This window comes from Chaetomium globosum, genomic scaffold (genome assembly GCF_000143365.1).
Source record: "Chaetomium globosum CBS 148.51 scaffold_4 genomic scaffold, whole genome shotgun sequence".
NCBI lineage: Eukaryota > Fungi > Ascomycota > Sordariomycetes > Sordariales > Chaetomiaceae > Chaetomium > Chaetomium globosum.
The window spans coordinates 4,533,607-4,557,944 of record NT_165979.1 but is presented as its reverse complement, the minus strand read 5'-3'; the positions used below and the strand labels follow the sequence as shown (position 1 = coordinate 4,557,944).

The following is a 24,338-nucleotide window of genomic DNA, read 5'->3' as shown; positions in this document are numbered from 1 at the left end:
TTAACCATTGTGGTGGATTCGAGGCCTGTTTTGGGGGTGCGGAGGAGTTATACGCATACTGCGGGGGAGGCGGGGGGTATGAGTGGGAGGGGGAGTGGGGGTAGCGGGTTGGGGTGGTGGTTGGATTTTGCGGGGAGGAGTTTGTTGCTTCCGAAGGGGGGTAGAGGGGAGGGGGTTGGGTTGGGGTCGGGGGGTGTGCCGGTGGTGTTGGGGACGGTGGTGGAGGGGGTTGGGGTCGTGGTGTCGACGCCGGTGCAGGTGCAGGGTGGGTTTGCTGCTGCGGGTGGTGGTGTCGGGGGTGGAGGGGTGAGTCCGTGTGGGAGTCGCCATTGTGAGGATTGTGTGCCTCCTCAGAGTCCGGTCGTGGTGGTGCCGCTGGGGATTGGGGGTGGGACGCCAGCTCCGGACCAGAGAGAGCTGCGGAGGCTGGAGAGCGAGCTGTTTGATACGGCGAAATACGTTGGTGGTGGTGACGGGAGGTGCTTTGACTGTGCTGACGTGGTCTGAGGACAGCGCATTCGGAACTATCACGCTGTTTGAAGTAGACGTCGAACGGCCGGTTTCTCCGATGACCACGCGTACGAGTGGGCTTGGCAGCCAGGCGGTCGACACGCCCCGATGGCGCTGTACCCCGGGTAGGGGAAAGGGGGGGGGTAGTCAGCGTGAAAGCCGGTGGCGGCCATGGAGGACGTGCCGCGGCAGGTCCTCGTTAAGTATGCGCGTTGTATCAGGGCGGTGAAGAAGAACGGTACTGCACCACGACAGGGGGACGGGGAGATTCCGGTGGAAGGCTCACCATACGAGGCGGGGTCAGCCCAGTTTCGCCCGGGCTTGGGGCATGGACGAGCTCCATGAAGTCCACACTGCGACAGCGGCCGTGTTTGATGATGGTCTTGACAGCAGCGGCACCAGAAGAAGCCGCAGGAGAGACCCAAGTCGACGGGAGCGAAGCTCACTGCGGGCTGAACACGCACAGGATTTCACCACTCGCCCCCGCGCCAGGGCCGAGTTGCCCGTCATGCAAGATGCCGACGGAGTGGTGGCAACAATCCCCCAAATCCTTGCTCTGTTCCACGCAACCAGATCCATCATCGAGAAGGCGTCTTCTACGCCAGCCACATCCCAGGTAGTGGAAACGGATGACGGCGAACGAGTACGGGCCGTCTCTTTGGGCGGCAAGCCACAAGGTATGCGGCACCGAGGCAGAGACGTGCATGTCGTTGTGCTAGTGCCAGATGGCGCAAAGTGGGCAGGGGAACGCATATTCTGGACGGATGACAACGGGGGGCTAGCAGAGCTCAGGAAGAAGAAATACCGGCATGCCATTGACGGCGGAAGAGCAAGCACCAGACGGGGGACTCGGTCTTATAGAGGCTGGGAGATGGACATTTTGAGTCCAGGGACTCTTCCGCCACATCCTCAATCGGCGAGGTGGTGATATTTATAGCATTGCATCAACCGGAAAAGATTGGGACTTAGCATTTGGTTAGAGGCACCGGCTCTCCTTTTACGTGGTAGAGAAAAGTAATAATTCACCTAATATTCCCAGCCTCAAACACTTCCTAGTCTTGTCTTTTACGGCTGCGGCCACTGATCCAACACCGTCTCATCTCCCGTCAAGGTAAAGGTGATGTTTGCGAGTGTGGGTTGGTCCAGAAGCAAGGTGTATGTTCCCGGATATAGCACCCTATTCCCCTTGCCGTCCACCCGCGCCAGACTCTCCAATTTCCAGTCGAGCTCCGCCGATTGTGTCTTTCCAGGCTGTACGTCGAACACACGCTTATACGTTGCCAGTGACTTGATTGGACGGGGCGTTGGTCCAAAGTCTCCGGCCAAGAATCCCAAGACCACATAGTCGGACGCCCGGGAGCCGGTGTTGGTCACGCTGACCGAGACGGACGGGAATGGACAAAGCTCAAGGTATGTGACGCCTTTGCATGACGCGAGGAGATCCGCGATGGAAAAGGTTGCCGGGAAGTCCAGCGGCGCAACGCTGAAATTTGTGTAGTGCAGACCATGTCCAAACGGAAACACGGGATCCTTGTACCACCGGTAAGTGCGCCCCGGATAGGATGACGACGGCCTCAGTGCCATGTTGGTGTACGGTGCTTGGTTGGTGTATGACGACGGGTATACCGTGACGGGCAGCCTTCCTGCCGGGCTCGCTAGGCCGGTAATGAGGTTCATAACCGCGGTCCCGCCGTCCTGCCCGGGGTATCCAGCCCACAGGATAGCCTTCACGTTGGGGATGCTCAAAAGTGGCGTGTCGTCGACATGTGTTCCCATTCTCACAACAATCACGGGCTTTCCGGTCTGAGCAAGCCTCTGAATCATGGTGAGCTGTCCCGACGGCCACGCAATCGACGTGCGATCCTGGCTCTCCTTCTCGACTGTGTTGTCGATGCCCCCGAAAAAGATCACCACGCTAGACTTTTGGGCGGCGTTGACGGCGGCCGAGGTGTCTGCGTTGGTCTGCGTCAGGGGCCCGTTGACATAGTTGACCGTGATACCCATTGACCTTGCCGCGGTGACAGGGTCGTGGCTAAACGGAGGACTGCCGCTGTAACCCCCGAGCATCTTGTCGGCCGCGTTGGCCCAAAAGCCGATCATGGCAACCTGGGTATTGGAGCCGCCGAGCGTCAAAGGGAGAATGTTGTCGTTTTTGAGCAGCACGATACCTTCTTCTGCTGCCTTGAGTGCTGTGTCTCGGGCAACCTGCGTGTTGACATCTGCCGCAGTCAAGTTGCGGTACAGGCTGTTGGGTCCGTCAAAGTATCCCGCTTTGACAAGACCCTGCATTTGGCGGAGCATAGCCTTGTCCAATGTGGCTTGGGTAAACTGGCGGGAGTTGAAAGCCGATGCGGGATCTGGCGTCGTGCCGCCGGTGGCCCAGCACATGTTGTCACAGCCAGCCTCCAAGGAGGCCCCGATAGCAGCTGCGTAACTTGACTTGTACCGGTGGCCGCCGTTCGCATTGCCGAGATAATAGACGGCATCACAATCGCTCACGACGTACTGGTTTTGATCGGTCCAGTTCCAGTGTTTCCGGAGAATCGTGTCCATCAAGTAGGGGCTCGCGCAAGCGGGTACGCCGTTGACCGCGTTGTAACTGCACATGATGGATCCCACCTTGGAATCCCGCGCGCATTGCTGGAAGGGAGGCAAATAATACTCGGCCAGGTCCTGGGTAGAGACCTTTGCGTCGAAGTTGAAACGCGTTGTGCTCCCCGAGTTCTCGAGGTCGTATGCTGCGTAATGCTTGCAGGTGGCTATGACCCTGTGTGTCGACTCGGTCCCTTGCATGCCCTGAACAAAGGCTTCAGCCCACTTCTTGTTTCTAAAGGCATCTTCTCCGGGCGTTTCATGTCCCCGTCCCCAACGCGGGTCACGGAAAGGGTTGACGTTGGGGGTCCAGAAGTCGAGGTGGGCACGCCCGTTGTTTGCGAAGGCGCGAGCTTCGGTGCTGATTATGACACCGATCCGCTCAATAAGATGGTCGTCAAAAGCTGCCGAAGAGGTGATGGCCTGTGGGAACTGTGTCGCCGCACTGAACTGGCCGCCCCAGGTGATGCCGCGGTTGTGGGCTACCCCATGGAGCGCTTCGTTCCACCACTGGTAGGCGCTGAGTCCGAGTCGTGAGACGCCAGGGGAATTACTAGCGGGGCCGGTCAGTCTGTGAGATTTATAACAGATGTGGGAAAGCTACTTGATGAGATTGGCGAGCTTCTCGTTGTTGTTCATGGCCGCCACGAGGGCAGCAGCTCGGGCCGCTGGGGCAGCGGATGTGTCGCACACAACATTTGACTTGAGCGGTCCGTTTGCGCAGTTTGGGTATGTCACGCCTCCCTGGACTGGAATAACAAGCGCTCCGATGGAGAGAGCGAATGCAGAGAGGAAGGCCATGGTATTTGGTTTTGTGTGCGCTTGAAAGCTACGGTCTTGATCTGTAAGCCCGAACTGCCCATCTTGTAGTCATTGTCAACGTCGCCATGGAAAATCCAGTTTCCGGGTTTCCGGTGTGATATATTAACCTCTGCTTTGCGACACCGCCTAATGAAGGTAAGCAGCTGGAGAGCTAGAGCTTTGGCCACTACTCGCGACTCAACACCGGCGTTTGTCAAAACCTCGGATTATTGCGCCCGTTGTGATTCCACCAATTGACAACCGTTCATCATCGAATCCGTGAGCCAAGGTGCCATATTTGGCAGGAACACATTCGGGTGGTTGAAAAATACCCGGTTATACACTATAAATTGGGGAAACCTCCCAGAGAAAACAAAGGCAGGAAATTGCCGGCTGCTCGGGCCCTGCCTAAGTGTTCGTGACAGGTTGCGGTCCAGGTTAAAGAGTGGGAACTTGAGGACAACTGCCGCTGAGCAAGAGCCTAGGTACATGTACCGTCAAACCTGCCGTCCGTACCGTGCCTTCCATCCAGTCCTCCAATCGTCACGAGACAAAGGATGCCTACAGTAGCAATCGGCAAGCAGGACTTAACATTCAGCCGCCAATGGCGCACCCTTCGAGGCAACAGTCGCTTCCATCTGAGTCAGGAAGGACCGGGCCCGCTACACCACCTTCTTTTCTGTTGTTACCCTCAAGCTGCAGCCTAAACGAGCTCGTGGAACTTGAACTGAAATCGTAACTAAGCCTTTCTTATCTTATCTTACCTACCCAGGTGTGTGTGTCTTATCTGTTCCCGACTTATCCTTCGTCTTGCTGTGCTCTCAACTCTCTAAAGTCCAGATATTCACTTTCCAAGCGAACCAGGGACTTGATATTCCCCAGAATGGCAACCAATTTCTCTCAAATTTCTTCATCGCTAAACCGCCGGCAAAAGGGAATATTCTAGGTACCAAGTTCCTCCGGATCCGGTCCTGGGAGAATTCATGGAATCATGGTGATTCCATTCCCAAAAGTTGGGTCGACTTTCCAGAGCTCTGCAACCTGTGTCGTGCATCAAATCATCCCCTAGGGGGCCGAAAGCGTGGTGAACGAGTGAAATAACCTTCTATAAGTATTCTATGAATCCCCCCGTGGTACTTCCTCAACCAACCAGATGGGTATGCGCTAAAGACGATGTGAAGGTTGCAAAACAAATTCCCCCAGCGCCGCGCTCCGAGTTCCACAACAATCCAATGTATGCATCCTTCTAAATTTCAAACGGGAAACCGGGATGTCGATCGATGGTGGCCGAAAAGAAAATGGGATGAATGCCACCCAACCTAAGAATTCTCTGCCGAGAAACACACTTCCTCAAGAGACGTCATCCGCTTTCTCAAGTCGGGACTCGTCGACCGTCTGCAGCGCAGTCGGGGTAAACGGTAAATACTGGCCATCGGGCTGCGGATTCGAGACCAAGATGGTGACCAAGTTGCTGTTCACGGCGACGACTTTGTAGACCACGGTCGAGCCGCGGACCCGGACTGCTTCGCCAGACTGGAACTGCAACCGGTTTTGTTCAGCACTGGAAAACACGACACCGGGGACAAAAAGACTTACCGCCATCTTGGAGGGGCGTCGTGGTAAGATACGCCAAAAAGTTGTCTAACGTTGTGCGTTGCCCTAGTTCCTGTCAGCCTTCCTAGAAATATCCCTAGATGTAGGCGACGAGGCCCATTGGAGCGCTTACCCTGCTTGGTGCGACGATCTTCGCCGAGAGAGTTTGCGGTGTCACCTATTGTCTGGTTGTCGGCCGTTACCAGAGGAATGGGCGGCGCAATACGCAGAAGGGCCGCCAACTATTTAAACCTCCCACGAGACAGGGAGTGACGATCGTCAGGGTGCCACCTCACTCGCAACTTCATGGCAGCGGCCTAACGTTCGAGCCGTTGTGGAACCGAGGGGCCATGTGCTCGCGTTAGACATGTGGGAGAAAAGTGCTATCGGTCTCCGGATGTCCCTCTTGGGTCGTCATAGCCATCCGCCGCTAACCCGTACGGGGTGCAGGAGGAAAAGACGCCAGCAGGCATCCCCGACCCCACATGCACACCACCACACATGCCTATACATGCCGGTGGCGGATGGAACCACCAGCTCGGTTGCCGGTGGCGTGACCGCACTGGCTGGCTGGTGTTCGAGGTGCCATTCAGGGTGCGCCCCGCTATTGGAGAACTGGCAGAAGGTGGTTACATTGCACAGCGTCCACGGGAAGCCCCTATTGACGGGTCGTCGGTCCTCGTCGTCACTCGCGGCCCATTTAGCAGCCAAGCAACCCTCTCCAACGCTCCAACCATGCCAACCCACTAGAAATCACCGACAGCACGCACGCCTTTGATCCTTCCATACGGCTTCCTTGCTAGGTACAGGATCGGCGGAACCGACTGTTTTCTCGGGCTCCTTCCCGTGCCCACAGCCGTGACTCCCCACGAGCCGCCAGAAACAGGCAGAATTCCTTTGTCCTTTTTCGCCCGTCTCACGCTTCTGAGCTGTCACCGTCTCTTGTCTGCCAAGGTTGTGCAGTCGGGCAGAGAAATGGCCCGCCAAGCAAAAACGTTGGCTCCGGGACTCGGCAATATCTCAGCGGTGGTTCTGGCGCCCGAAGGGTCTTCCTTGAACTCCCCAGCAGTATGGTGCAGATCGTGGATCCCTGGGAATCCCAAAAGTTCCTGGTCCCTACTCCCGATTCCTGACTCCTGACTTGGTTTGTTTCCTGGGTGCGTGAATCGCCGCCGATGCCCTCTGCATGACGGCAGGCTTACCCGGAGACGGCATCGTTTTATCGAGCTGTGTTCCCAGAACTGGGGTTGCACGGCGGCAGCCGACCTCATGCAGAACGCCGTATCAGGAGCACACAGGCTGCTCGGGTGCTCTCTCTCCACATGTGCAACCCCAAATCGTCACAAAACTTATCATTTTGATCTCTCTCGGCTTACAACCCACACCCAGTGGCCCAAACGGGCAACCCAGTTGGAGAGGCTTCTCCTTTCGGGGCCACGGTTCGCTTCCTCGCGGGCGCTGAACCGATCTGTTGCCTGGCTAATGCAACTAACCACACCGCCCTCGAGAGTCGAACCGCCATGACGACGATGGCTTCGGTCTCACAAGCGCCGGCCTCGGAGTGCAAGCTTGCGCTTTGGGCACCAACCCGCCATATCTCGTGCTCCCACACAGCCCGCCCGTGGTTTACCGCAATCGGGTCTGCCGAGCGAGCCCAACAAAAAGCGATGGCGAGCAGCCCCGGCCCCAGCTAGTACGGAGGACTCCCCTCCAGTCGAAGTACCGGGAACATCGTCGCTATCGCCAGTCACATCTTCAGCATCCGGCACGAGCCGACGGCCCCCTCGTTGGGGGACGCGGGTCAGCAAAAAAGTGCGCGGGCACCTTGTTAAATCCGGTTCAGCTCACGCTTGCTTCCACCGCGGCATCCCTCAAATGGAATAGGAAGCCGTCATTCCATTGTGCCACGTCTCAGTTCATCGGCTCACCAGACTGACGGCCCCAGCCCTAGCGTGTCGGTCGCGTCAAAATTCTCCCTTCTCCCCCTCTGGAAAAGACACGCTAGTGCCAACTCCCGCGCGCCCGATGCCGCCCTCGATTGGTTGGTGGTCTCTCGGTTCAGGGATGGGGCCCCTTATCAGATTAACCTCTGCCGCAGCAGCCGCTCCGGCCACACACGTCAAACCCGAGGTTCCTTTCCCCTCATGATGCGACGCTGACCAACGGCCTGCGGCCTGTTCGCTCTGCCCGCTCGTCTCCAATCCGTCGGCTTGGGCACTTGCCATGGATGGGGGGAAACAGCAAGAGAAGTTGGGTTTTCCTCTCGGTCCACAACACACACTCTTGGGCTGGGATTGCGGTTACCGTCCCTCCGAGAGGGGGTCGCGGTGGAGCTACTCCAACGGGATCCCCCCTCTCGTGCAACGGCGAGGAGGGCTCGCATTCAACATGGTGTTCCCCTGTTCCCGAGTGGGCTCTCAGTAACGGAGATCGCTCCGCCAACCCCTCCGGCCCCTTTTCCCCCGACTCCTCCTGTGTGCCCCTCCCCCCGCGTCTTCTCCCATCCGTTCGTCAACACCCACACCAACTCAGTGCACATACGTCATCATCTTGTGAGAAAGTGTAAAGAGGGTGCTGTGAAAAGGCTGGAGGCTTCACATGCCAGCATTAAACTGCTTCGGGCTGGCTTAGGGCTTATTTAGTGCGTGGGGGTTGCCAGTTTTAGTCCAGGAGTCCGACGCTACCAGTGTGGTCGGTCGGGCGACACGGGCCCCTGATGTCAACACCAAGCCCCTGGTTTGTTCCCTGGGTTAGCGCCCAACTTGGAGACCAGGGTCTCGCCCAAAGTCGCCAGCTCAACGGTCAGACGGTGCATTTTCCAACAAAACATAGATCTTGGTCAGAATCGCCTTTATAAATTTTCCTAAACAATTCTCCTTTTTTGCTCAATCTAATCGGTTGTTGCGCTGTCAAAGTGGTGGTTTTCAGCCGTTGGGCCAGGGCCCCTGTCGAAAGTGCCGTGCTAACAAACACAACCTTTTTTTGTTTACATTATGGACAGGGAGACAGATGGTCGACATGTTGTCAGTAAATTTGAGCATTCTTCCACTTGAGACACATTCATCGCATTAGTCTGACGAGCTGATAACTAGCCATATCTATCTGAGACACTTGACAAGCCGTGTCTCTTCACAACACTCTAAGTGCCACAGCCCTCTCCAACTTGTCCACTCTTATATGCTTTGTCAGTTGGTTTCGCCATCATTGGCAACAGCAAACAAAGACTCATAAGTCAAAATAAATGCAGTTCACAACTCGGGTCCTGTCAGTGTTTAAATTGTTATATCCACGCTCCACACAGCCCACAGCCTTTCATCAGCCGTAATTTCATTAACAAAACATTTTAATGCAGCCCCTAATTTGCATACAACCTAATCAAGCCCTGGCAATAGCAAGTCGCCTACAAACACATTTCACATTGCCTGAATATTTTCTTGATAGGTACCCCACTAGGTCTATTTTAACGAGGCTAACAACAGTGCTTTTCTCCGTCACATTTCTCAGTGTCTTTGCAAGGCACTTAAATTCAAGATTGTCAGCGTCGTCTTGAAAGATAGTCTGTGAGTGAAAATCATCTAGATTTATCTGAGTGTGAATGGTAAAAGAAGGGCAGGTTGGACTGTCTGTAACTGAATGGACTCGAGTTTGATGCTAGGTCTGCAGCCTTGGGCTTAAGGTACATTGTGAAACTGAACGCCATGTCGAAGGAAACTGTACGAGTGCTCAAGCCTAATGTCGTACCACCCGAATAACCCATTTGCAAGGCAAATGACTGAACTCAACATATCGAACTGTGGGTTGTTACGTTGGTTATCACATTCACGGGTCAACGTTAAAGGTCCCCGGGATCCTTTGACTCGGGGCCTGAAGGCTCACCACTGTACGTCTTCACCTGGTGTTCTGCTTGATGGGCTCCCGTCAACTGCACATCGTAACAATGCAACCTCCCACGTGTTCCCAGCCCATGATCCATTGCCCTGAACCAAAACCAGCCTATGGGCGGAGTGAGGGACAACCGGTCAAGCAGGTACCTGAGGTGCAGGTCGGGATTTGGAGGACCCACGCCGGCGTGAGTAATGTGCTCGGCGCTCTCATGCTCAACCTCAGCCCTGAATTCGATCACACCCGGCAACAAACATCCTCGCCATCCCATCTCTTGAGGGCCTGGCCCTTTCAGCGAGGGCAAGAACCCTAACCTGCCGTTTTGTCAAGCTACTTTTTCTTATTCCTCCCCAGTTGACCTCCGTTCCGTTCCCGACCACTCCCCGCTCCGTTAGTCTGCCTGCCCGCCACGACCGGAAGCTTTGCTTTCTGTTTTCTTCTTACCACGGCCTTTTACCACGCCCGGAAGCATCTTTCTTACTTTTTCTTCTCGCCGACAGAGAGATCGTACTACTCTCTTAGCTGCTCGACGCGCTTCGGAGCTTGGAAGCTGCTGAACTCGCTTCTCAGCTCGTACTCCAGCGGGCCAGGTACGAACAGTATTGCTCGTTCGCGGCAGTCCCTTCGAGTCGATTCCCTTTCCCGCACACAGAAGTCAACCCGAATTTAGCTCCTTCCTAACCTTGCTCATGAGCTGATTTGAAACATTCTCAGGCGACCAAGGTTAACTTGCCTCCATCTGCTCAGAGTAAGCATTTTCACCGTTCCTTCGCTCTCTTCCCCGACGCGCGTGGCGCCGTCTTCCTCTTTTCATCAAGCTAAAGGGCTGTTCTTCTAACCAATTAACTCTTAGTACTCTTCGCGTTCTCTCGACTGACATCCGCCACTCCTCCACGTTCTGCCGAACGACACGTCGAAGAGCGCGACTCGAGTATTCCGACACACACCATCACTTGCTTCCGCAGTTATCGCAGCAGCGACTTGAGTCCGTTGGCCTGAATCCAAGGTAAGAAACCCGCTCGACGCGTTAGAGTCCGCTACCGGTTCTTAAGCTGACCTCAGCCTCCCAGTACCGATCTACGACCGAAAAAGCACAACCACACAACATCAAACAAGGCAGATCCAAGCAGAAAGCACCATGGCACCGACTAGACCCACGCCGGGCGGCTCTTCGGCCAACCCCATCGACCTGACCGCCACCCGCCCCGCCACGGCCACCATGGCGGGTTCCGGCACCGGCACCAGCACCGGCAGTGGCATCGTCTCGGGCCCTGCCGCTGACTCCATCCCCGGCACCGCCACCATCACTGGCATGGTCGACAACCCGTGCCCTACCCCCGGCATCTCGGGCATAAGCACGCTCTTCAACGCCACCCCTCTCACCGAGTTCGACCTTGCCGTCGACCGTACTCTCAGCCAGGGCCCCGCCAGCCCCCCCGCCCCCGCCGCAGCCGGTGGCATCCTCTCCGGCCGTGTGACCAAGACCAAGAGCACCCCCAAGAAGGCCACCCCCAACAAGAAGACCACCCCCAAGATACCCACCACCACCACCACCACCGCCGCTGCTGCCCCCGACAGCCCCACCCCCGGCACTGGCACTGGCACCAGCGCCGGTGTCGACAGCCCCAACCCGCCCAAGCGCGGCAAAGCCTCCGGCCTCCCCTCCTGCCTGGCCTGTCGGCGCTCCAAGGCGCGCTGCGACCGGGTGGTGGCGTGTGAGCGCTGCATCAAGGCCGGGAAGGAGTGCGTGAGTGGGGGAGGAGACCGCCGCTGATAATGGTGATGAAAAGATGAAGATAATGGTGTTGCTGGTAAGAGTAGTGATTGTGGTGCTCCGGGGGACAGTTCGGGGCAAGGCGTGTGAGCTCTGCCGGAGGATGAAGGCCCGGGTTGTGTGCGCCAAGGAGAGTTTGCGTGAGGTGTGAGAAGAAGGGGTCAGGAGTTGTGTTATGGCTTGAGGGGGCCGGGAGGGTGAGGGGGGGGAGTTTTGTTGTTTCCCTGGTTGGGGGGAAGGGGAGAGGGGGTCAGCCCCGGCACTGAGGGTGTGGGTGGTGCCGGGGATATGGGGATTGGGATCTGGGGTGCCTCGGTCATAGGGATGAGCGGGGGACATGGGCGCTGCGTTTCTCTTCTTGCGTTTTCTTCGGGGGCGCACACTGCCGGCCTCCGGGCCTCTGGTCTTTTGGGGGCTCCCTCCTCTGCGGGGCGGCCGCCACCGCGGAGGGCTCCTCCGCGGTAGAGATAGCTAAAGCCATTCCCTCCCACTTTACCGCCGTGCATTGACTTTGTGAGATTGAGTTTTGCCTCTCAGTAACCCATGGCAAGCGATGTGTACCCTCGTCGACCTAAAAAAACTATTATTATTATTATTATTTCCCACACCGATATGCCCGTGGGCACGCCGGTCCTTCTACCGCTATTTACACATTAAGTCGAGAAAGCGCTGTTCTGGCCGCCGAATTTGGCTGGGCCGTGTCGCCGTTTTCGACAGCCTGGACAGTGAGGGGCGCGGCGGGAGCAGTGTTCCCATGAAGTACCCTGTAACCCCACCTGTTCTAACATCGCCTGCAAGCACCCCGGCCCAACCTGCGAGAAAACTTGCTGAGGTGACAAACTCGCAACTCTGTTTCCAACTCCCTGAATGCAGGATCCTTGGCACTCGAGGAGCCGGTTCTGGCTCCCACAACCAGCATTAGTTGCGAATCCCGTTGACTGCCCATTTTATCGAGAGACCTTGCTCCCCTCTGTTACTGATTGTTGTGCCATGCTTCAATTCTTTTTATATTAAATCGCGGCCATGGGAGGGGTGGGACAGCTTTCCAAGCTCCCTCCTAGAAATCGTGGAACAGATCCTTGACGGGCTTTGTGTTCACCACGTCAATGCTTCCGGGGATACGTCGGAGAGTGGTCATTCGAGCCATACGAGTCGCCCCGCCAACAGTACAAGGACGTGACTCTCAGCTTCTCCGGACTTTCCATCCTTTGCCGGGCATCGAAATACCTCAACCAGCTCACAACATCGCGACTCTACCACAGCCTCATAGGCCGGAAGACCCTATTCGCGTGGGCGCTAATTGCGCGGACACTCATCCGGCGTAAAGACCTCGCTGCGCTCGTTAGGCACATCTCTGTGGAATATCAGGAAAAACACAGCGACCATTCCTTTCTCCCCCCAGAGGTCGAGTCCTATTTTGCCGAACAGGTCGCGCTGACCCCGGACGTCGGCCTGAAAGCGGACAGTCTCACCAGGAGTGAGCTGGCTGACTCCGCCAGCGACGCCGCCGCCGCCCTCTTGACTAGCCTCTGTCCCAACCTCTTGACGGCCAAGTTCGCCTCACTGATAGATCCGGGTCTTCCTGTCGCTCTTGGCCTCTGCCCTCCGGGGTCGTTGAGATCTTTGAGGGATGTCCAAATATTGCACTCGGACCCGGAACTTGGATTCGACCTGTTGGTCTTTGCCCGGCTTTTCCATGCCACTCCTAACATCAGGCTGCTCCGGCTCATTCAGGCCAGCTGTTCTCAGCGGCTGGAGGAGGGCCTGAAGCTCGAGAACGTGACGGATCTCGAGCTGCTGAGCAGCTGCATGTCGGGCGACGACCTTGCCCACATCCTCCGCCTATGCCCGAACGTGCAGCGGCTACAGTACGTCTGCGGGCCGCTGTATGAATACGACCAGTTCACTCCTCATGAAGCAGTGACGATCGTTCTGGAACATAGTCCGAAGCTGCAGAGGTTCGAGTTGGATCTGACAGACTGGCTGGGCTATGACCACTGGGACGAGGGTGATATCCTTGAGGCGAAAGGCGTTTTGGAGAGGAATCGTGCAGTTGAGTGCGTTTTCAGGCCCGACTATGACATTCACAAGTGCCATCATTTTGTGTCAAACGGGTCAAGGGACAGTGGAGGTATCCAGGCAGTGAGTCAGTAATTAATTCTCGAACAAGGGCGCCGTATAAAAGGGGGCGCGCCCCGCAACACCAGTAGTTTAGGAATCAGAGAGAGAAGATTGAACTTAGTACAATACTGTCACCGTGCAAGTGTTCAGCAGTGTCGCTCTCAGTACGCGAGATATTAGCAAGGCTGAGAGCAGGTCGTCCTCCAGAGACGACGCCACCAGTTACGCACCATTCCTCGCGTAACAGTCGGACTCGGCTGCAGTACTAGCAACGAGCTAGACCTAGCCTCCTCTAGCCACCTATCTGCTCTACTAATCGCGGCAGCTCCTTAGCAACGTGCTCAGCTGTGGAATGCCTTGTCGCATGTCAGTTAGGCATGCGAGACTTCGATTTACTAGTCCCTTGTACCTCTACAATTACGCAACTGCCGAGACGAAAAGGAGTTAGCTGTTAGTAGGGAGCACTAGTAGGACTTCATAATTGTAACAGATTCGGGCCCTAGCCTAGATACCGCGTAATCCTCGGCGTCGCCGAAAGTTGCCCCGATCGACTTAGCCGCTGTGTCGCAGACATGTCGCCTTCCTTTGCGGCCTTCTGCATAAACTAGCCCCTAATACCCTTTGTCGTCCTCCTGCTAAAACACACCAATCTCGAGACGACTTCTCACCGAGCTGGCGCATTTACAGCCGCCATTCCAGCGTCATTCGCCTTGCCAGCGCCCAAGTGTACCTTGCCATCAATACAACAAAGACAAGGTCGTCCGTTATACGTTAGGAGGATTGCAAGCTAGCGGGAGCGCCAGAGAGGCTACGTCATCTTAGACCTCGTCGCCAAGGGCTCGTTTTCAGCTCGGCGTTACTACCTATCCACGTCCATGCCGTTCTCGTAACCGCTGTGTTGCAGGCTCCACTGTAACTACGCCGACATTCAGTCTGAATTCGATTATCTAACCTACAGGCGGAGATATCCCCAACGCACTAAGCAAGAGGAGGCCTTCAGACATCTCTACATTAGGCGCAGTCAATACCTATAGCATTCTTGTAACTAGTTAGAATCTGCATACATTGCAAATCGCTCGCGCAGGGGACCAACCAGGCAGTCGCGTAGGTCGATCCCACAAACGAAGGGAGGCGTCCTAGCTAGCAAAGCAAAAGGACGGACGATGGTAAGCTGCCAGGTAGCGAAGAAAGCTAGCGGATCTCGATCGCTTAGGGTAGACGAAGCCTGAAGTCTAGTTTGGAGTTGCAGCATAAGTCTAGTATAAGTCGTGATCGAAATGAGCCGGAGTACCAGGAGGACTTATTTAGCAAGCGGTATGGTGTAGGGCTCCGGAATGCAGCGCAAGTACCGCACTACGAAAGACTATGTGCGGGCTCTCGAGGCGTCAGAAAGAGGGGAAGAGAGGGGGTACGTCGGGCATACGGCAGCCTCAGCTTGGCGAAATAAGGGAACAAAAAGGCGTCGGTGACGAGGAGCGCTTGGGGGGAGGCAGGGGACCGAGCGGAGGAAACTAGGGAGGGATAGAGGGAGAGAGAAGTCGAGAGTACAAGAAAGGGACGTTGGAGGAAAGGCTCCTATTTATGCGGCAAGCGTGCTGGAGGCCGTGAGAGCGGGACAGTTCGGACGGTTCTGACATTGCGCCATTCCCGATCGGAAAGAGGGCCATTCCTAGCGGGTGCAACAGCATGTTCTACAGGACAATAGTTAGGTGGAATAGAATTGCCTCTCCGGCTCTTGCTTTCAGCCGCTCCTTTGTACACATCTCATTAGATCCCAGCTGGGTCCTGTCCTTTATGAACAGATGTATTGCGCGCCACACTTGCCCAAGTTCGGTGTCAGATAGGCGGCCGACACGTAGTATCCTGACGGGTTCCTAACCCAAGCGCTAAAAGACATGGATTGGATTAGTCTCACACTTTACCAGAAACCAGCATGCACTCAAACTCTGAACTTACGTCTCGCCCTTGATGGACTGGCCAGACTTAACGCAAGAGACCTTCACCTTCGCCCCCTTCGCGTACTGCCCAACAGCGGTGCAGCTCGTGCTGGCGCACTTTCGATATTTGACGGCGGTCGTGGTCTTGAGCGTGCAAGACTTGACGGCGCGGTCCTCAAGGTCGGGGCTTGGTGCGGCGAGGGCAACAACGGCCAGGAGTGGTGCGACGAGAAGCGAGGGGAGCATGGTGAATATGGGAAGTACGGTAGGTACTTAGATAGGCTTGTTTTGGTGGACGTTGAGTGTTGGAAATTGGAAGCACAAGGTGATGTCGACTCGAGTCTGGAATGCAAAGAACACAACACCAGCACTCATGCTTTATATACCTGACCGTTCTTGAATTGCTTCTCAAAATAGTAGTTAGTTCCGGAGATGGAAACTAAAAACGTGATCCCTGCAGGGGTTGAGATCTTCTTGTAGCGTAAGCGGAGGAATCACCTCGCCGTGAGGCCCGCGGCTCTTTTGAGAGTCGTATCGGCAGTGGGCTTTGGTGGAGAGGACTCAGAGGACCAGCTCGAATCATCTGCGGAGGAATTCCTTACCGACCTTACAAGGCTAGGGAGTCTCAGCCCCGGTTATTTTTCGCAATGAGCCCCGAATGGAACAGGGGAATGTCCCCGGACTCTCGAGCCGCGAGCTTGGCCCCCAGTGTTTTTATGTAACCAGTTGCATACCTGGATAGGCTCGATTTATTTAACAGAGATGCATTCCTCCAGATGTCCATTCGAATTTATATCAGCTTTGGCATTCCTTGTAGGGAATTCGTTGCCGGCTTGTCCACCAATGTAGATTCGGTTATGGCATCCCAGGGGCCAGTCCTTTTCCCTACCTAGACTAGGTAATAGACATAACTACAACTTATACCTATAGTCTTATTCGAACTCCCACCTAGTCTCCTCACCCCGTCTATTTCGAACCACCTAGGTACCCTAGAGTAGGCTAATTTACCCAAACCTTCCCCTAAGAAACCTAACTATTCCAATTCTCGGTCCTATGCCAACTTGTCTTTAGATAGGTTAGCGCACATGTATATTAGCTGGCAGGTTGTAAACAATCCTTAGTTGAAAAGGCAAAAGCTCACCGGCCAGCCCCCTTTGCCGGTCGAAGGGAGGTAGCCGGTTACGAAACCCGTTGGGGTTTACTTCGTATGCCCAGTTGCAGCCGGTTGGTGCCCCGCCGGGCGGCTGCGTAGATACTTCTGAAGTGAAGGACTCTACCGGCGGCCCAGTACCTCCCAGAGGAACCCCGAGCTAGCATCGTGATTCGAACCTTAGCCTTCCCTTAAGTCCGGTAGTGACGAGGGGCGAACCAGATGGCCCGTGGGCCGAGGGCCACCGCTTAACCGCTGAGCTACCCAGTTAGGCGGTGGTCCTCGTTGGAAATGGGCGGCCCAAACCTAACTTATATTATTTTACCCACGGCGTCTTTGACTATGGGCGCCCTCTCTGGGCCACCTTACACACAGTACACGCAACACGCGCCGCCAAAACTTGCGGTGTTGACCGTGTTGTTCCTCGTGCAACCACATTGAATTGAATTTCAAACCCCAACTTCCTTCAACTCTCAAGTTTGGTTCTCGACACCCGGCCTCGCCCAGCCTTCCCGATTGAGCCGAGGCTTCCCATCATCTCGTCCTGATCTGGATCTCAACGTCATGCAAGATGCCGAGAAACCGGAACCGCACTTGGTCGCACACATATGTGGGTTGCGCGTGTGGCATTAAATATCAATTGACGGCCTTGGATCAACCCGAGCCCAAGGGTCGGGATGCCAATTAATTACGCCACCTACGCATTGTTGGCAAGGCCCCAAAACCACCCAGTGAGATGTTGATACGACGAATACGGTGGGGAGCGAACGCCTATGAACGCTGGCCAACCTTGCCAACCTGATCGGCAACACGCCAACATCGGGTTCCTCGGATTCAAATTTTCGAAACCAAGGATGAAGTGAAATTGAAATGATTCAAATTCCTGGATCGGCGCCCTGTGGTATTCTTGATGCCGTCCCAACATCCTTTCCTTTTCACGCCTTGGGACAAACCGTACAATTACTCATTTACATGCAACATTCAATTCCAACTGATGTACATGATTTACGTGTAGTTTGAACCCAAACAATGACTCCGGCAGCTCTCATTGCCGCCTGTGTCCCGGCGACATTCAACGGCCTCTCGCTGTTTGGTGCCGAGTTCCTCTCCGTCGACACCAAACTCGTAACCAACTACAGCGCATACGGCGTGGACGTCGCCCGCTTCACCCAGCCCACCATCGTGATCCAAAACGCCACCTTTTGCAACGTCACGCTCTCCTACACGCACCCGGGCCAGGACGACGAGATCTTTGTCGAGACATGGCTCCCCATCGAAAACCCGACCTGGAATGACCGCCTCCAGGCTGTCGGCGGCGGTGGGTGGCAAGCCGGCCGGTTCTTGCTGTCCTGGGAGACCATGAAGGGCGCGCTCGGCGACGGTTATGTGACGAGCACCACCGACGGCGGGCTGGGGAGCGCTGTGACGCCGGATGAATGGGCGTTGACGAGCCCCGGCAATGTCAACTGGTACAAGCTGAACAATTTCGCGTCTGTGTCGCTCAATGATCAGGTGAGAGAGGACTAGATCCAGACCCCCGGATCTGGCACTGTGCTGTGCTGTGCTGTGCTGTCGGCTAACCCAAAAACAGGCCATCATCACCAAGGACTTGATCAAACGCTTTTACGGCAAAGGCCCCGACTACTCGTACTGGAACGGCTGTTCCCAGGGCGGCCGGCAGGGTCTCATGCTCGCCCAGCGGTACCCCGACGCGTACGACGGCATCTCGGCCGGGGCACCCATTCTCTACTCAACTCTCACAGGGACGGGACTGTTCTGGCCCCAGCAAGTGATGAATATGCTCCAGACGTACCCCTACGGATGCGAGATGGATGCCATCACCGCGGCAGCCGTCAAAGAATGCGACGGGCTGGACGGCATCACCGACGGCATCATCACGGATCCCGACGCCTGCCTGGCCTCGTTCGATCTTTTCAAGCTCGTCCGCACACCGGTCCCCAACTGTCCCCAAGCCGGCAACCGAACCGTCGAGATCAGCCTCGCAGCCGTGGCGGTCGTCAACGCTACATGGCACGGCATGGTCAAGCCCAACGGCGGCGCCCCGGTCTGGTACGGGCCGGGACCCGGCTCACTGATCAGCGCCGAGGGCGACGGCATGTTGGTGCTCACGGGGACCGCCGCGACCAACTGCAGCTCCGGGACGTGCGCCAGCAACCCGAACCCCTTGACCACAGGCTGGATCGAGAAGTTTGGCGCTCTCGGCGACCCCTCGTTCGATCTCGGCAGCATGTCGTACACCGACTTTGACGACATGGTGTACTACGGGCGGCAGATCTACCGCTCGGCGCTCGACACCGACGAGCCCGACCTCTCGCGGTTCCGTGACGCCGGCGGAAAGATCATCAGCTTTCACGGTCTTGTACGTTTACCCCCCCCCCCCCCCCCTCCTCTCCTCTTTCCAACCCTCCCTCGTCCCTTACCCAAAACCCCATGCTAACCACCCTCCCCGTGCTCTCAACAGTGGGACCCCTACATCCCGCCCTCCGCAACCCTGCACTACCTGCGCACCGTCCGCGCCACCACCACCAACACGCCCTCCTTCTTCCGGCACTACGAGGTGCCCGGACTGGGCCACTGCGCGGGACACGCGAGCGGGCAGCCGACGAGCTTGTTCGCGCAGCTGCGCGCGTGGGTGGAGAAAGGGGAAGCGCCGGGAGCGTCGCCGGTTAATGTTACCGCGCCGGTGGACGGGACGGTGAGACAGAGGGTGTTGTGTCCGTGGCCGGGGGTGGCGAGGTTTGAGGAGGGGTGTGGGAAGGAGGGGGAGCAGGGGTGTTGGAGTTGTGCGGAGGGGGGTGGTGAAGAGTGAGGTGGTGAGGTGGTGAGGTGGTGGGGTTTGGGTTTCTTGGTTGGTATGATTGGTATAGTGATAATTCGGAGCGATCGGGAATCGGTCACTGCCTCTGTTGGTGGGTGTTGATGAGATTTGAAGTTGACGGGAAGAGAAAGGTCGCAGTTGTTGCATTAACTATGCAGAGGAGGAATAAAACTGCGCCGAGTAAACATTAGTTAGTAAGTAGTTGTTTTTCTTAATCTCGAAAACTTTGACTTCTTCTCCATTTCACATCTCTTCATCAAGCATCAAGGGCGTTCGTGGTGTTGATGGCAGGCCCGACGCTCGAGTGGTGGGGCGCGTGGGCAACTTGCCGATTCTGCTTTTGTGGCAAAGAAATTGTTTGCGACATGCCGCAGGTCGAATTGAGCAGGCCAGTGCCAGGGCCCATCTTGCCATCCAATTCGGGTTCGGGTTTCGCGACCTGTGGAGAATTCCCGAGAAACCGAGAACTTGGCGTGTGCTTGGTTCCTTGGCAATTCTTATCATCCATGTTTCAGACTTTGACAGACGCGATAACTAATTAACTTTTTGCATTTACAGTCGTTTATAAGTTGACCGAATGGGCATTCCGATTCATCGGTTCAAGGGCAGACAGTACCAATTCCAACGGTTAGATACTTGCTTGCCCAGATGGGAACTCCCAACAACCAACAACCCGTTCGTCAAATAACCGAGTATCCGCACTTCCAGTCGACCTCGTATCTCTGCGCAGCCCCAGTGATTGGTTTGTGGCACACTGTCGAGTCGAGTTCTTGTGTCCCCAGTCAGCACCAACAGTCAGCCCCTGACGCCATGCAGTAATTCTTGCGGAGCAAGACATGCAGGCAGCGATCTCCAATTCCAGTCTCCACAGTCAAACCCTGTCAAGTTGGCATCTTTCCATTTCGTCTGCTTCTTTTCCTCCATTGAACTTCCCTTTGGTGTTTTGATACCCACGTCGTCACCTCTCCTCCGCTTTCCCGAGAGGATCGATCAAACCCTCGTTCAGCGGGGTTATCTGTTCAGCGTCCCCTGCTTGAGCTGTTCCTGTCCCTCGGTCCTTGCTTAATTCTCCTTCACCCTTATCCCCATGCTGTGGGTAAAGCAGCCCTCCTCCCTCTCCCCATGTTCGCCCAAGGCAAGCCCTTGACGACGCCCTCCGTCCTCAAGCTAGCCGCCGCCGCCTCCCTCTTCCTCGTCGTCCTCTTCTTCTTCCTCCCCCACGACGCCACCTCCCGCATCATCCCGACCCCTCGCGTCGACCTCACCCCAACGCACCGCCCCTCCACCCCACCCCGCGACGATGTGATCCCCAACCAAGTCCACTTCGTCTACATCCTCCCCAACACCACCAACGACTTCCACTTCCAATTCAGCCACTTCCTCTCCCTCTACGCCGCCTGGCACCACTTCCGCCCCGAGGCCATCCACCTGCACACCAACGCGCACCCCACCGGGCCCGAAATCGCCCGCGCGCGCAACGGCACCGCCGGCAAATGGAACGCCCACATCTTCAACACCACCCTCATCCCCCTGCACATCCACACCGTCCCGGTCCCCACCCACGCGGGCAACGGCCAGCCCCTCGCCAACATGGAACACCGCTCCGACTTCGTCCGCGTCCAGGCCGTCCACGACCACGGCGGCGTCTACCTCGACTGGGACGTGCACGCCCTGCGTGACCTGCGCCCCCTGCGCGAGAGCGGGTTCCGAGCGGTGGCGGGCCGCCAGCTGGGCGGGCAGATCAACAGCGGCACGTTCATGTCGGTGAGGGGGGGCAGGATGGTGCGGTTGTGGAGGGAGCAGATGCATGAGGTGTATACGGGCGGGTGGACGACGCACTCGAATGAGGTGATTACGCGCGTGGGGCAGCGGTTGGTGGGTGAGCCCGGGGGCAGGGAGATGTTGATTATGGAGAGGGAGGCGTTTGCGCCGGGGAGTTGGAAGGCGGAGGATACGGATGCGTTGTTTGGGGTGCGTGGGGATGTGGAGAGTAATTTGGTGGGGTATAGCGAGGGGATGGCGCTGCCGGGGTATGAGGAGGCGTTTGAGGCGCGGTGGGAGAGGCCGGAGGAGTTTAAGGAGTGGGAGAGGGATTGGTCGTTTACGTATTTGTTGCATGCGTTTACCCCGGATAGGTGGTCGCATAAGGTCGAGGGGTTTGAGCATATCACGCCGAGGTATGTGTTGGAGAGGAGAAGCAATTTTGCGAGGGCCGTGTATCCCATCGCGAAGATTATGTACGACAAGGGGCTGATCGGGGTGGACGACTCCCATGAGGGGTGATGGGTCGTGGGCTGGTCAGGGTGGAGGGCGTTTGTAATATTTGTGTATAGTTAGGTAGGTCGCTGCTCCGGGCTGAGGCCGCCGACTTCCGCACCAAGAGTTATAGCGATGATGAAGCCCGAGGTATTGCTTGTACGTGACGACATACCTGCCAGCGTTGATATATATCCCAGCATGGTCTTCACTGGGATACGAACCGTCCCTGAGCCAGATCGAATTCCCCGCGAGTCAACTCCGCCCGATCAACCCCTTCGCGATGGCAGTGGGCATGGCGTTTGGTTTTCCTCCGCCACCGATGTCGCCGCGCGTCAGAAGTATGTGTGCCCGCATGTTACTGTAGCACCTAGAGTTCGGCCTCGACCCCGATGGTGAAAGGGAACCCCACCGCGTCGACGAGGCCTGGTCCTCCGCTATCTTCTCCAACTCTTCAGTGGTGTCCTCTTGCTTGCGTTTGCTGTACGGACAACGCGCGTTTTCGCAGATCCAGTCTGCGAGGTGTCAGCCTTGCATGATCCGGCTGATGATAACAGGCTGCACGCAGTCGGACCGCCATGGGGCGCCTCATCTCCGAGTGTCCGGAGTCTACCTCGCAGTGCTCCCTTGTGCCCCTTGCTGGTCCAAATCTTACAATATCCGGCTGCAAGCAGTCTGGGCCGCCATGCGGACAGAAGAAGAAGATTTTCATTCACAATCATGTTGTGTTGTTCACATTTGGCCAAGGGGTGAGGGGCTGTGCACCAGCCATGAGCATCAGGAAATCGGGGCAGGCGTATGCAGTAAGACACAATAAAAGGATTGGACTTTTGATCCGATGTTCTTTGGTGACAGGAGGTTCAGACACAACATTCACATGTTCAGACCGACCTCAAGGGGCTTCAGATCGACTTCGACAACTTCAGACCGACATCTTCGTCCGAAATCCGGAGCCGTGCGCGGGATGAAAGAAAAAAAAGAAAAACTGTACCACCAAGCAAAGAAGAATGAAATGCCCCAGCAACGTTAGTGGGGTGGCACCAACCCCAAGATGTCATTTCACCTAGGCTATAAACTCATAAACCTACTGGAATTGCCTGACCCAAGCCAGCGAGGGCAGCCAACACTGGCCGCTCTCCAACAGCGTCGACGACAACCTGGCGACCACCGCTAGAGATAGAACCGGGAAGCGGTTCTAGGTGCGCTGTTCACGTCGCTGTCGATACCTTCCCCCTCCCGTTCGTTCTCACCGTCGACCAACTGGTCAACCGGTAACGTGGCAAAGGGAGTGTAGCTGTGGCTCGTCGTGCGTGGCTGAGAGGATTGGGCAGGTTCTGGGGCCGCTGGGCTCTTCAAGTCAAGTGAAATGTGAACCAACCTTCATGAGGTCCGGACCGGGTGGCGGTTCCTCTATGACGTGGGAGGGGAGATTGGGGCTGACTTTTGGCAGTCCGGTTGGTTGTCTGTGTGGTTGTTCGGTTGTGTGTGCGGTGTAGGTGGCCTTTGAAACTCTGCAAGCTTTTGGTCAGCCAAGCAATGGATTAGTTTTGTTAGGTGTGGTTGCAGCCCGCAACCCCCGTACCCCCGGGAACCGCATACGACGAAGTGTTTCACGACCGAGCACGTTTCTTGCGAGCCCGCTGGGATGGTGGAGAGGAGGGGAGCGTGGAGGGCCGGGTTCAGGCTCGCCGATGCCGAGCTCGAGCCTGCCTTTTCTCCGCACATGCAAATATATTGCGCTCGTTCCCCGGCGCTGTAGCGGTACGACGATGGACCACTTGCACACCAAATGCTTCTGGGAGCTGTTCTCACAACCTTTGGCATCTCTCCCCACCTCAACATCACGACATCTCCCCACAAGGCGCGCGATGGCAGTCTCCTTTGACCGCCAGATCTTTTACCTCCCTCCTGCGGTGGCGAGTCCCAAGCCTTTGTCCCCGCCGCTGCCGCAGAAGGCGCACGATTCTCAATCCAGCAGCGCTGGGGGGTCGCAAGCCGATGCCATCCTGATCCCAAGCGATGACGAGTTTGATGATCTCGATGGCCGGTCCGACACATCTGTCGAGTCGATTGATAAGCTCCTGCCGAATACGCGCACCAAGGTTGAATCCGGCCGTGTTACTGGTGCAGGTATGTGCCTGGATCTCGCATTTCTCGACAGGCCAACATGTTGACAGATCTGAGCAGGCAATCGTGTCAACGCGGCTTCTGATAATAGCGGCGCGCCAGAACCTTCAGTTGCCAGTGGGCCTGGCCTGGGCGGCGAGGTAGCCTAGAGCCTTCTCCGGAGCTATTTTCCGGCCCTCGTAAGGCTCTGCACGCGACGCGGACCCAACCAGTTCTGGCCGGCTTTGTTGAGTTCGGGCCAGAACAGGCATCCGCAGCCGACGACACTTTGTGCGATGCCGCCGTTCCAGAGGCGGACGCCGCCTCCTTCGCCGAACACGGAGCCACATACCATGGCTATAGAACGCAGCACAGCTCTCAGCCGCTCGAAAAGCCATGCGGGACGACGTCGAATCGTGACGGTTCCATATGCCTTGACATCGAGGAGTGGGATCGGCGGTTTCCATTCTCACCCGAGGCGCTTCGGCGGAGGTTGCAAGCCAGACGTGCCGCCAAGAGCGCACATAACGCTGCAGAAGCCGATCAGTCGCAGTCTATCTTGGACTATCTTTGTCCGCCTCAAGATCCACGCCCGGGATTGCCTCCAGTCATGGGGCCGGCAACAGCGATCAGACGAGCAACCCAGGACACCGTCATCCGGTTCCAGACAACAGAGGAGAGCAGTGTGGAGTGTCTTGCCGTGCCGCCACGAGCGGATGAGAGCCGGGCACCCACATCCCCACTCCTGGAGCACGAAAGCACCAGCGAGCTCGGACC

The 24,338-nt window shown here is 56.6% G+C and overlaps 6 protein-coding genes across 6 annotated transcripts in view; 3 read left to right on the top strand and 3 right to left on the bottom strand.

Annotated features, from left to right (window-relative positions):
* Positions 1-1,575: 1,575 nt before the first annotated feature.
* On the bottom strand, positions 1,576-3,903 carry CHGG_05201 (uncharacterized protein; the record flags this gene model as incomplete). The annotated part of the gene is made up of 2 exons (XM_001224414.1): positions 1,576-3,673; positions 3,794-3,903. 2 exons carry the CDS (start codon positions 3,901-3,903, stop codon positions 1,576-1,578), a joined length of 2,208 nt encoding a protein of 735 aa, XP_001224415.1.
* Positions 3,904-5,253: 1,350 nt separating this feature from the next.
* On the bottom strand, positions 5,254-5,505 carry CHGG_05200 (uncharacterized protein; the record flags this gene model as incomplete). Its single annotated transcript, XM_001224413.1, has 2 exons — positions 5,254-5,442; positions 5,500-5,505. 2 exons carry the CDS (start codon positions 5,503-5,505, stop codon positions 5,254-5,256), a joined length of 195 nt encoding a protein of 64 aa, XP_001224414.1.
* A 3,928-nt stretch (positions 5,506-9,433) lies between these two features.
* On the top strand, positions 9,434-13,542 carry CHGG_05199 (uncharacterized protein; the record flags this gene model as incomplete). Its single annotated transcript, XM_001224412.1, has 7 exons — positions 9,434-9,565; positions 9,901-9,968; positions 10,232-10,384; positions 10,495-11,125; positions 11,175-11,238; positions 12,423-13,294; positions 13,417-13,542. The coding sequence occupies 7 exons, from the start codon at positions 9,434-9,436 to the stop codon at positions 13,540-13,542; spliced, it is 2,046 nt and encodes a 681-aa protein (XP_001224413.1).
* Positions 13,543-14,132: 590 nt separating this feature from the next.
* On the bottom strand, positions 14,133-15,456 carry CHGG_05198 (uncharacterized protein; the record flags this gene model as incomplete). Its single annotated transcript, XM_001224411.1, has 4 exons — positions 14,133-14,189; positions 14,253-14,279; positions 14,367-14,505; positions 15,230-15,456. The coding sequence occupies 4 exons, from the start codon at positions 15,454-15,456 to the stop codon at positions 14,133-14,135; spliced, it is 450 nt and encodes a 149-aa protein (XP_001224412.1).
* A 1,933-nt stretch (positions 15,457-17,389) lies between these two features.
* Positions 17,390-19,190, top strand: CHGG_05197 (uncharacterized protein; the record flags this gene model as incomplete). Its single annotated transcript, XM_001224410.1, has 3 exons — positions 17,390-17,872; positions 17,952-18,740; positions 18,843-19,190. 3 exons carry the CDS (start codon positions 17,390-17,392, stop codon positions 19,188-19,190), a joined length of 1,620 nt encoding a protein of 539 aa, XP_001224411.1.
* A 1,131-nt stretch (positions 19,191-20,321) lies between these two features.
* The window catches only part of CHGG_05196 (uncharacterized protein), a gene marked incomplete at both ends in the record, with an annotated part of 5,322 nt that continues 1,305 nt past the window's right edge, over positions 20,322-24,338 (top strand). The window contains 6 exons of the mRNA XM_001224409.1: positions 20,322-21,436; positions 21,541-21,614; positions 21,694-21,796; positions 22,024-22,258; positions 22,952-23,585; positions 23,795-24,246. Of these exons, the coding sequence (XP_001224410.1) occupies positions 20,322-21,436; positions 21,541-21,614; positions 21,694-21,796; positions 22,024-22,258; positions 22,952-23,585; positions 23,795-24,246 (2,613 nt within the window). The remainder of the gene's footprint in view (positions 21,437-21,540; positions 21,615-21,693; positions 21,797-22,023; positions 22,259-22,951; positions 23,586-23,794; positions 24,247-24,338) is intronic.